General features: G+C 52.9%; 1 protein-coding gene across 9 annotated transcripts in view; it reads right to left on the minus strand.

Moving 5' to 3' along the window:
• Window positions 1-12255, minus strand: part of LOC115180596 (neuron navigator 3) — a 365512-nt gene that overhangs the window by 108177 nt on the left and 245080 nt on the right. For all 9 annotated transcript variants that reach the window (XM_029742805.1, XM_029742797.1, XM_029742801.1 and 6 more), the window contains exon 8: window positions 2830-3907. In XM_029742805.1, coding sequence (XP_029598665.1) covers window positions 2830-3907 — 1078 coding nt within the window. The remainder of the gene's footprint in view (window positions 1-2829; window positions 3908-12255) is intronic.

Genomic DNA, 12255 nt, shown 5'->3' on the forward strand with positions numbered 1-12255 from the left:
CATTCTAACAACCTGCTGAGGTTAGTTTGGACTGTCATTCTATAACAACCTGCTGAGGTTTAGTTTGGACTGTCATTCTAACAACCTGCTTAGGTTAGTTTGGACTGTCATTCTAACAACCTGCTGAGGTTAGTTTGGACTGTCATTCTATAACAACCTGCTGAGGTTTAGTTTGGACTGTCATTCTAACAACCTGCTTAGGTTAGTTTGGGCTGTCATTCTAACAACCTGCTGAGGTTAGTTTGGACTGTCATTCTAACAACCTGCTTAGGTTAGTTTGGGCTGTCATTCTATAACAACCTGCTGAGGTTAGTTTGGGCTGTCATTCTATAACAACCTGCTGAGGGGAAGGCTGTGTACCAGAGCTGAGGGAAGGCAGTGCACCAGAGCTGAGGGAAGGCAGTGCACCAGAGCTGAGGGGAAGGCTGAGGGGAAGGCTGTGCACCAGGGCTGAGGGGAAGGCTGGGCACCAGAGCTGAGGGGAATGCTGTGCACCAGAGCTGAGGGGAAGGCTGTGCACCAGAGCTGAGGGGAAGGCAGTGCACCAGAGCTGAGGGGAAGGCTGTGCACCAGAGCAGAGGGGAAGGCTGTGCACCAGAGCTGAGGGGAAGGCTGTGCACCAGAGCTGAGGGGAAGGCTGAGGGGAAGGCTGTGCACCAGAGCCGAGGGGAAGGCTGAGGGGAAGGCTGTGCACCAGAGCTGAGGGGAAGGCTGTGCGCCAGAGCTGAGGGGAAGGCTGTGCACCAGAGCTGAGGGGAAGGCTGTGCACCAGAGCTGAGGGGAAGGCTGTGTACCAGAGCTGAGGGGAAGGCTGTGTACCAGAGCTGAGGTGAAGGCTGTGTACCAGAGCTGAGGGGAAGGCAGTGCACCAGAGCTGAGGGGAAGGCAGTGTACCAGAGCTGAGGGGAAGGCAGTGTACCAGAGCTGAGGGGAAGGCAGTGCACCAGAGCTGAGGGGAAGGCTGTGCACCAGAGCTGATGGGAAGGCTGTGCACCAGAGCTGAGGGGAAGGCTGTGCACCAGAGCTGAGGGGAAGGCTGTGCACCAGAGCTGAGGGGAAGGCTGAGGGGAAGGCTGTGCACCAGAGCTGAGGGGAAGGCTGAGGGGAAGGCTGTGCACCAGAGCTGAGGGGATGGCTGTGCACCAGAGCTGAGGGGAAGGCTGTGCACCAGAGCTGAGGGGAAGGCTGTGCACCAGAGCTGAGGGGAAGGCTCTGTACCAGAGCTGAGGGGAAGGCAGTGCACCAGAGCTGAGGGGAAGGCAGTGTACCAGAGCTGAGGGGAAGGCAGTGCACCAGAGCTGAGGGGAAGGCAGTGTACCAGAGCTGAGGGGAAGGCAGTGCACCAGAGCTGAGGGGAAGGCTGTGTACCAGAGCTGAGGGGAAGGCTGTGTACCAGAGCTGAGGGGAAGGCTGTGCACCAGAGCTGAGGGGAAGGCTGTGTACCAGAGCTGAGGGGAAGGCTGTGTACCAGAGCTGAGGGGAAGGCTGTGTACCAGAGCTGAGGGGAAGGCAGTGTACCAGAGCTGAGGGGAAGGCTGTGTACCAGAGCTGAGGGGAAGGCTGTGTACCAGAGCTGAGGGGAAGGCAGTGTACCAGAGCTGAGGGGAAGGCTGTGCACCAGAGCTGAGGGGAAGGCAGTGCACCAGAGCTGAGGGGAAGGCTGAGGGGAAGGCTGTGTACCAGAGCTGAGGGGAAGGCAGTGTACCAGAGATGAGGGGAAGGCAGTGTACCAGAGCTGAGGGAAGGCAGTGCACCAGAGATGAGGGGAAGGCTGTGTACCAGAGCTGAGGGGAAGGCAGTGTACCAGAGCTGAGGGGAAGGCAGTGTACCAGAGATGAGGGGAAGGCTGAGGGGAAGGCTGTGTACCAGAGCTGAGGGGAAGGCAGTGTACCAGAGATGAGGGGAAGGCAGTGTACCAGAGCTGAGGGAAGGCAGTGCACCAGAGCTGAGGGGAAGGCTGTGTACCAGAGCTGAGGGGAAGGCAGTGTACCAGAGCTGAGGGGAAGGCTGTGCACCAGAGCTGAGGGGAAGGCAGTGCACCAGAGCTGAGGGGAAGGCTGAGGGGAAGGCTGTGTACCAGAGCTGAGGGGAAGGCAGTGTACCAGAGATGAGGGGAAGGCAGTGTACCAGAGCTGAGGGAAGGCAGTGCACCAGAGATGAGGGGAAGGCTGTGTACCAGAGCTGAGGGGAAGGCAGTGTACCAGAGCTGAGGGGAAGGCAGTGTACCAGAGATGAGGGGAAGGCTGAGGGGAAGGCTGTGTACCAGAGCTGAGGGGAAGGCAGTGTACCAGAGATGAGGGGAAGGCAGTGTACCAGAGCTGAGGGAAGGCAGTGCACCAGAGATGAGGGGAAGGCTGTGTACCAGAGCTGAGGGGAAGGCAGTGTACCAGAGCTGAGGGGAAGGCAGTGCACCAGAGCTCATTTGGGTAACTGTGATTTGATTGTGTATTTTTCTTTGTATTTTAAGTGAACATCCTACAAAGCCCTCTATAGAAAAGTCCAAGTCTGTTAACAACCTTGAAGACAAAGGCTGTCAGATGAGGATTCTTGGCTTGATGGGATTAATCCCCCAGGATACTAGTGGTATGGTGTAACTAGCTAATAGAAAAACTCTTCATAGCTTATGAACACACCAATCATTAGAGAGACCTTCGCCTGACCACCGCACCCTACCCCAGCCCCATCGTCACACAAAACAATCACATGCACAGACACACAGAGACAGACACAGAGACAGAGACACACACATGCAGACACACACACAGGCAGACACAGACACACACACACAGACACAGACACGCACACCTGCACATACACAGACAGTCTCACCTATACATGAAGGGGGCGACGGTGGCTGTGTTGGGGTGGTTGTGCTGCTGCTGCTGGGGGAGCTGCACCGCTCCGTTCCCCCCCATGGCCCCTGGGGGCTGGGACAGGGCAGAGGTGCTGGTGGAAGACACCATGTTGCTCCGCCTACCCTCCAGGCCCCCCAGGGAGCGCTGCTGCATGTAGTAGCCCCCCTGGCCCCCTTTAACCACCTTGGCCTTGTCCCCTTCCCTGCCCCCTCCACTACTACCCTGGGTGGCCTGGGTCTGGGCTTGACCGCCGGCCGGCTTCCCCGTAGCCGAGGGGGCCTTGAGCCCAGGCTTGGGGATTCCACTGGAGGCAGGGGGGATGGCGCTGTCCTTCTTGCCCGTTGCAGGCTTGCCTCCCTTGGGGATGAGGCTGGCGATCTTAGAGGTCTTCTTGGATGGATCCACCATGGGTTCCCGTTGTTCCTCTTTGGGAGGGGTGCTGGCCTTACCTCCTTTGCTCCTGCTCTTATCCTCCTTGTCTTTGGGCTGGGGCAGGGACTTATTGCTGCCGCCGCTGGAGGGCGACGGGCCCTTCACACAGCCCTTGTTGGCTGCTGCCAGGGAGGGGGGCGAGGCAGTCTTGGCCAGCTGCTTGGTGCTGTTGCTGCTGCTAGTACACATTGACGACATTGGCTCCGTTATGCTTAGCCCTTCCTCGCCGTACTCTGACATGTCATCCTCCTCCTGCAAGGCCATCTCGGCCACCGACGGCGAAGTCCGCGAGGCTGAGCGAGGGTTGATCATCCGGAACTTGTCCAGCATGGATCTCTGGGAGGCGCCACCGCCAGCGACAGAGCCCGACTTGGGCGCCTCGGTCATGGGGGGCCGTAGGCGGTCGGAGGCGGGGGGTGGGGTGGGTGAGTGAGAGGGCGAGGTGGAGACTGACAGCATGGAGGAGGTGGCACTGTGCTTCATGTTCATGGACTTGCTCCGCCAGGACTTGCTGGCAGTGGGGGAGGGGATGGCAGAGGCCAGCTGCTGCCCGCTGAGGCTGGTGGGCACGGGGGCACCTCCGTTCATGCTGCCAGGCAGAGGGATGCTCTTCGCCGATTCTGCAAGGGAGACAGATAAACAGACACACCACAGTTACATTAACAGTCTCAGGAACACAACTGGATCAATACATACACATGTGGTCTCATATACTGAGAGAACAATTTGGATTGAAAATGAAATGGCAGGTACTTTCTATGTAGAGCCAAATATTCACCATCATTGAGTCATCTGCAGCAGGGGTGTCAAACTCATTCCATGGAGGGCCTACTGGCTGCAGTTTTACCTTTTGTCCTTTCATTGAATCCCTAGACCACCAGGTGTGGGGAGTTCCTTACTAATTAGTGACCTTAATTCATCAATCAAATACAAAGGAGGAGGGAAAACCCGCAGACACTCGGCCCTCCGTGAAATGAGTCTGACACCTGTGATCTACAGTCTCTGGCACCTTGACAGAAGAACCACCATTGCAGTAAAAACGCTCTCAAAAGTATCACGCTATGATATAAAAGCACACAGGTTCTTCCCCAATGACAGGTATGACTAGAGTAGTCCATCACATGGGAGCTTTCCATTGGCTTCACGCTGGTGTCTCAAAGATGTTGTTGAACCCAGCCCAGGATCCACTACACTGTCACATGTACACTTCTATTACATGATCACAAGCAGAGAGAAAGAGAGGTAGAGAAGGAGAGAGAGAGGTAGAGAAGGAGAGAGGGGGAGAGAAGGAGAGAGAGAGAGAGAGAGAGAGAGAGAGAGAGAGAAGGAGAGAGAGGTAGAGAGAAGGAGAGAGAGGGGGAGAGAAGGTGAGAAGGAGAGAGAGGGGGAGAGAAGGAGAGAGAGGGAGAGAGAAGGAGAGAGAGGGAGAGAGAAGGAGAGAGAAGGAGAGAGGGGGAGAGAAGGAGAGAAGGAGAGAGAGGGGGAGAGAAGGAGAGAGAGGGAGAGAAAGGGAGAGAGAAGGAGAGAGAGGGAGAGCGAAGGAGAGAGAGGGAGAGAGAGGGGGAGAGAAGGAGAGAGCGGGAGAGAGACGGAGAGCGAGGGAGAGAGAGAGAGAGAGAAGGAGAGAAAGGGAGAGAGAGGGAGAGAGGGAGAGAGGGGGAGAGAGAAGGAGAGAGAGGGGGAGAGAAGGAGAGAGAGGGAGAGAGAAGGAGAGAGAGGGAGAGAAAAAGAGGGAGAGAAAGAGGGGAGAGAGAGGGGGGGAGAGAGAGAGACAGAGACAGAGAGAGAGAGAGGGGGAGAGATAAAGAGAGAGAGATAAAGAGAGAGATGCTGTTTGGATGGGTCAGCAGGCATTTTCTGCACCACGGGAGACAGACATAGAAAGGCTTGTCTTGCTCTCTCTGCTAGACTGCATGGGGGATTGGTTGGTAAGGATGGAGGGCATAGTCGGGGGGTAGGAACAAAAAAGAAATGGAGCAGATCGGCAGTGCGCTATCCAAATCTTTCCCACTGCAAACAGAGATCCTAGTGCAGCAGTGCAGCAGTGTAGCCTGCTGCGCGCTCAAGCAAACAAATTGACTCAGCAATTGATTCTGCGAAACCTAAAACTGTTGCCATTTCCCCTGTGACAGTGGGATGCCAGGCAATTCACCCCCTGGGCCAAAGCTGCCTGGGAACTGGGCAGGTGTCTAATGCCAACAGAAAATAAAAACATTTACTAGTGTGGCGTTGGAAAGCAAGAATGGGTTGATACATGAACAAAACAACTGTATACTCGCTTTCAAAAGAACCAGGGGGTTTCAGAATGCACACACACACACACACACTCGCAGAGACACACACACACTCTATGACTTGTCGGCGCTACACTAGATGGACACAACCACGCCCCACGTACACCCATCCGTCAGGATCGTGAGATAACCGATGGTCCCGTTAGCCGCTCAGCAGTGGCTCTGACCTTCTGAAGGACCCACATTTCTCCTCTCTAGTGGGTGTTCAGATCATCATCAATCCCCTAGCAGACGCCTCCCGGCCCCTACACTGTGCTTTCCATGGAGATACATTAATACTGTACGGCTACTTTCTACCAAGGGGAGAGGTTAGTGATAGGAAATGCATTGCAACCTTAAGGGTTATACAATATACTGTATATACAAAAGTATGTGGACACCCCTTCAAATTAGTGGATTCGGCTATTTCAGCCACACCCGTTGCTAACAGGTGTATAGAGCACACAGCCATGCAATCTCCATAGACACACATTGGCAGTAGAATGGCCTTACTGAAGAGCTCAGTGACTTTCAACGTGGCAGCGTTGAATTTCTGCCCTGCTAGAGCTGACCCGGTCAACTGTAAGTTCTGTTAGTGTGAAGTGGAAACGTTTACAAGCAACAACAGCTCAGCCATGAAGTGGTAGGCCACACAAGCTCACAGAACAGAACCACAGAGTGTTGAAACGCATAGCGCGTAAATATCGTCTGTCCTCGGTTGCAACACTCACTACTGAGTTCCAAACTGCCTCTGGAAGAGACGTCAGCAGTCGGGAACTTCATGAAATGGGTCTCCATGGCCGAGCATCCGCACACAAGCCTAAGATCACCATGCGCAATGCCAAGCGTCGGCTGGAGTGGTGTAAAGCCCGCCACCATTAGACTCTGGAGCAGTGAAATCGCGTTCTCTGGAGTGATGAATCCCGCTTCACCATCTGGCAGTCCGACGGACTAACGTGGGTTTTTTGCGGATGCCAGGAGAACACTACCTGCCCGAATGCATAGTGCCAACTGTAAAGTTTGGTGGAGGAGGAATAATAGTCTGGGGCTGTTTTTCATGGTTCGGGCTAGGCCCCTTAGTTCCAGTGAAGGGAAATCTGACATTCTAGACGATGGAAGCAAGTCCCCGCAGCAATGTTCCAACATCTAGTGGAAAGCCTGTCCAGATGAGTGGAGGCTGTTATAACAGCAAAGGGGGGACCAACGCCCTATTAATGCCCATGATTTTGGAATGAGATGTTTGACGAGCAGGTGTCCACATACACTACATGACCAGAATGTATGTTTGCCTTCTATTGTTGATTGATGTCGTGTCAAACAGCAGGGACATGCTGGGATTCACGTTCACTATATAGAACTGCCTGTTCTCTCCATCTCCTCATTCAGCTCTACTCTCCATAGACGACAGTACTTCTCAAAGGATGCTAGATGGTTTATGGAACCACATTATTTTCAAACCTGCATGGGGGAATTCTATCTATGCTGAGTCATAAGCACAACAATATAGCTGAACTGGTGGCCTTTCCAGGGACGCAGCCTCGGCCTGAGGCAAGGGAAGGAGAAGGGCTTTAGCTGCCGCCACGCGAGGCGTTGGTACACTAATCAGCTTATGATCTGGGCCACAGCCTTTAAAACCTTACGACGCCTGTAAACGTGTCAGTCCGTGGCAGGAACATGTAAGCTGGCACACGCCAAGTCATCTCTTTAAAGACCAGCCTGTGTGTGTATGTGTGAGAGAGTGTTTAAGACACAGATAGAAAAAGAGAGAAAGATGGAGAGAGAAAGAAAGAAAGAGTGTGTGTGTCTGTCTCATGACTAGCCCGACTGCTCTTTCTGCCCAGAATCTCACTTAACTCTTACATCTAAGAAGCCCAGTCATTCTTGTGATAGGCTGACAGAGCTTTCTCTCACACCATGGAAACAGCCGTGAAAGTTGGGCAACAGAAATGCCACGCTTGATTTGATTTCTTTGTCGGAGTCGCGGGCAACACTGTGATAAGATTGTGAATGAGGGCCGAAGTGTTTGGGATTCAGTATGCGCGACCAGCGAATGAACCACGTCTTTAAAGATAACAGGGGCCCGAAGGATGCCATTTCATACCAATCGGCTGATGCCACCGCCACCAACGCCCCAGAGAAGAAGTAGAGACTTGGCGTTACCATGGCAACACACTCTTTCACAACCGCTTACTTCATCGGCTGAGAGTGAAATGTCACTTCTGCTGGCTGGACGCTGGACCCTCACACGTCTGCTGCTCAGTGCTCACATACCCATCGTGTGGCATGCAAACACACACACACACACGCCGCCCCGCCCCGCCCCGCCCCCACACACACACACACACCCACGCCCCCCCACACACACATGCCCCCCCCCCCCACACACACACACACACAGTGAGCTGAGTAAATCCTCTTGTAATAAACACCAAGTCCCAATATCTGTGAGCCTGCCCTCATTTTCTCTCCCCTTGGACAGCTGGAAGTGTCCCCAATGGCATCCTACTCCCTACATAGTGCACTTAATAGGGAATAGGTTGCCATTTGGGACGCAGTCCCTGTCACCCTGAGCTGGCCAGCACTAGCCTGCAGCTCTTTCTTTTTACATGATCTCTTCAGACAGGCTCTTCTGCCATGACTAGACTCTCAATTCCCTGTCTTTTGCTAAAGGTTTGGCTGCATCATTGAAATTTCTCGGACATTTCCAAGGGATCCTTTCATTTGACCCCCAAATCTAAAGCCTCCACCCTCGCAGGGATGAGGGGGAGGCATCTTATCTACACTGGGCCTAAAGTTGAGTCCTTAGGCTGGGGTCAAACTCTCACTCCCAATGACATAACTCCCCCACTAGCAAACTGTTGAGGAGAGCGACTGGCGACTGGCCATGTTATGTAAGGCTGATTAAAATAGATTGGAAATGTGTTGAGCAGCATACAGAGAAACAATTGATATACACAAAAACATTCTGAATCACACACATTAAAACAGACCTGTATCAAGATTAAAGATTGGAATTGCAATATTAAGTACAATAAATGCTTAAGTTCCAGGCTGATTCATAAGCATGGACATGACTCCTGAGTTTAACACTGGACTAGTGACTGATAGACAAGCAGCAGACTGCCTCTTCATCCACTTGTACACCATGCAATTAGCTCCCCCAGGTCATACTGCCAGTGAGTAGTGAGAGAGAGGGGAGACAGACAACATACTGCCAGTGAGAGAGAGGGGAGACAGACAACATACTGCCAGTGAGAGGGAGGGGAGACAGACAACATACTGCCAGTGAGAGAGAGGGGAGACAGACAACATACTGCCAGTGAGAGGGAGGGGAGACAGACAACATACTGCCAGTGAGAGAGAGGGGAGACAGACAACATACTGCCAGTGGGTAGTGAGAGAGAGGGGAGACAGACAACATACTGCCAGTGAGAGGGAGGGGAGACAGACAACATACTGCCAGTGAGTAGTGAGAGAGAGGGGAGACAGACAATATACTGCCAGTGGGTAGTGAGAGAGAGGGGAGACAGACAATATACTGCCAGTGAGAGGGAGGGGAGACAGACAACATACTGCCAGTGGGAAGTGAGAGAGAGGGGAGACAGACAATATACTGCCAGTGGGTAGTGAGAGAGAGGGGAGACAGACAATATACTGCCAGTGGGTAGTGAGAGAGAGGGGAGACAGACAATATACTGCCAGTGGGTAGTGAGAGAGAGGGGAGACAGACAACATACTGCCAGTGGGTAGTGAGAGAGAGGGGAGACAGACAATATACTGCCAGTGAGAGGGAGGGGAGACAGACAACATACTGCCAGTCAGTAGTGAGAGAGAGGGGAGACAGACAATATACTGCCAGTGGGTAGTGAGAGAGAGGGGAGACAGACAATATACTGCCAGTGGGTAGTGAGAGAGAGGGGAGACAGACAACATACTGCCAGTGGGTAGTGAGAGGGAGGGGAGACAGACAATATACTGCCAGTGGGTAGTGAGAGAGAGGGGAGACAGACAATATACTGCCAGTGGGTAGTGAGAGAGAGGGGAGACAGACAATATACTGCCAGTGGGTAGTGAGAGAGAGGGGAGACAGACAATATACTGCCAGTGGGTAGTGAGAGAGAGGGGAGACAGACAATATACTGCCAGTGGGTAGTGAGAGAGAGGGGAGACAGACAATATACTGCCAGTGGGTAGTGAGAGGGAGGGGAGACAGACAATATACTGCCAGTGAGAGAGAGGGGAGACAGACAACATACTGCCAGTAAGAGAGAGGGGAGACAGACAACATACTGCCAGTGGGTAGTGAGAGAGAGGGGAGACAGACAACATACTGCCAGTAGGAGAGAGAGGGGAGACAGACAACATACTGCCAGTGAGAGGGAGGGGAGACAGACAACATACTGCCAGTGGGAAGTGAGAGAGAGGGGAGACAGACAACATACTGCCAGTGGGTAGTGAGAGAGAGGGGAAACAGACAACATACTGCCAGTGGGTAGTGAGAGAGAGGGGAGACAGACAACATACTGCCAGTGAGAGAGAGGGGAGACAGACAACATACTGCCAGTGAGAGGGAGGGGAGACAGACAACATACTGCCAGTGGGTAGTGAGAGAGAGGGGAGACAGACAACATACTGCCAGTGAGAGAGAGGGGAGACAGACAACATACTGCCAGTGAGAGGGAGGGGAGACAGACAACATACTGCCAGTGAGAGAGAGGGGAGACAGACAACATACTGCCAGTGAGAGGGAGGGGAGACAGACAACATACTGCCAGTGAGAGAGAGGAGAGACAGACAACATACTGCCAGTGGGTAGTGAGAGAGAGGGGAGACAGACAACATACTGCCAGTGGGTAATGAGAGGGAGGGGAGACAGACAACATACTGCCAGTGGGAAGTGAGAGGGAGGGGAGACAGACAATATACTGCCAGTGAGAGGGAGGGGAGACAGACAATATACTGCCAGTGGGTAGTGAGAGGGAGGGGAGACAGACAATATACTGCCAGTGAGAGGGAGGGGAGACAGACAACATACTGCCAGTGAGAGGGAGGGGAGACAGACAATATACTGCCAGTGAGTAGTGAGAGAGAGGGGAGACAGACAATATACTGCCAGTGAGAGGGAGGGGAGACAGACAATATACTGCCAGTGGGAAGTGAGAGAGAGGGGAAACAGACAATATACTGCCAGTGGGTAGTGAGAGAGAGGGGAGACAGACAATATACTGCCAGTGGGTAGTGAGAGAGAGGGGAGACAGACAACATACTGCCAGTGGGAAGTGAGAGAGAGGGGAGACAGACAATATACTGCCAGTGGGTAGTGAGAGAGAGGGGAGACAGACAATATACTGCCAGTGGGTAGTGAGAGAGAGGGGAGACAGACAATATACTGCCAGTGGGTAGTGAGAGAGAGGGGAGACAGACAACATACTGCCAGTGGGTAGTGAGAGAGAGGGGAGACAGACAATATACTGCCAGTGGGTAGTGAGAGAGAGGGGAGACAGACAATATACTGCCAGTGGGTAGTGAGAGAGAGGGGAGACAGACAATATACTGCCAGTGGGTAGTGAGAGAGAGGGGAGACAGACAATATACTGCCAGTGGGTAGTGAGAGAGAGGGGAGACAGACAATATACTGCCAGTGGGTAGTGAGAGAGAGGGGAGACAGACAATATACTGCCAGTGGGTAGTGAGAGAGAGGGGAGACAGACAACATACTGCCAGTGGGTAGTGAGAGAGAGGGGAGACAGACAATATACTGCCAGTGGGTAGTGAGAGAGAGGGGAGACAGACAACATACTGCCAGTGGGTAGTGAGAGAGAGGGGAGACAGACAAACGACACAAACACCAAGAAAGAAGGACCATGGAGTTGGCTGTTCCCACCAGGGGAGACATTAGCTCTGTTTTAGGTGGTAAAGTAGGGTGTGAGTAATGGTTTAAACAGTGGAAGGGGGGTACTGAGGAAACAGAAAAACCTTCACTCCCTTTCTGGATGGGGGATTCATGTGTCCCAAATGGCATCCTATTCTATATATAGTGCACTACTTTTGACTAGAGTCCTATGGGCCATGCTAAAAAGTAGTTAACTATAAAGGGAATAGGGTGGCATTTGGGAGACAACCACTGTGACAACAGGTCTGGGCAAATGGGACACAGGGGACAGTGAAGGCACTGGTGTAAATCTAGTGGGCTGGCTCTGGCCAAAATAAACAGGGTCGGTGACCGGGGTCTGTTCATGGTTGGTAGACTGTTGTTCTCTGTTAATGTGTATCGGAAGAGGGAGAGAGGGATAAAGAGAGAGAGAGAAAGGAGAGGCATTGAAAAAGAGAGGGAGAGAGTGGGACAGAGAGCAAGAGAAAGAGAAAGGGGAGAATGGGTGAAAGAGAAAGAGAAAGAGAGAGAGAGAGAAGGTAGGGATGGAGAAGCATGAGGAAAAAGAGGACAGCCCTCCTGCTCTCCCTTTGACTGGCCCTGAACTGACACTCTTTTAACGCCACATTTACTCCATCCCCCATTCCTTCTCTCCCTCCGTTTTATGGACTGATATACAGTATCCCCTCTTGGTGTTTTATCTACAGACGACCATAACTCTACTGACGACCATAATGACCATAACTCTACTGACGACCATAACTCTACTGACGACCATAACGACCATAACTCTACTGACGACCGTAACTCTACTGACGACCGT

Source organism: Salmo trutta, chromosome 40, assembly GCF_901001165.1.
Source record: "Salmo trutta chromosome 40, fSalTru1.1, whole genome shotgun sequence".
Taxonomy (NCBI): Eukaryota; Metazoa; Chordata; class Actinopteri; order Salmoniformes; family Salmonidae; genus Salmo; species Salmo trutta.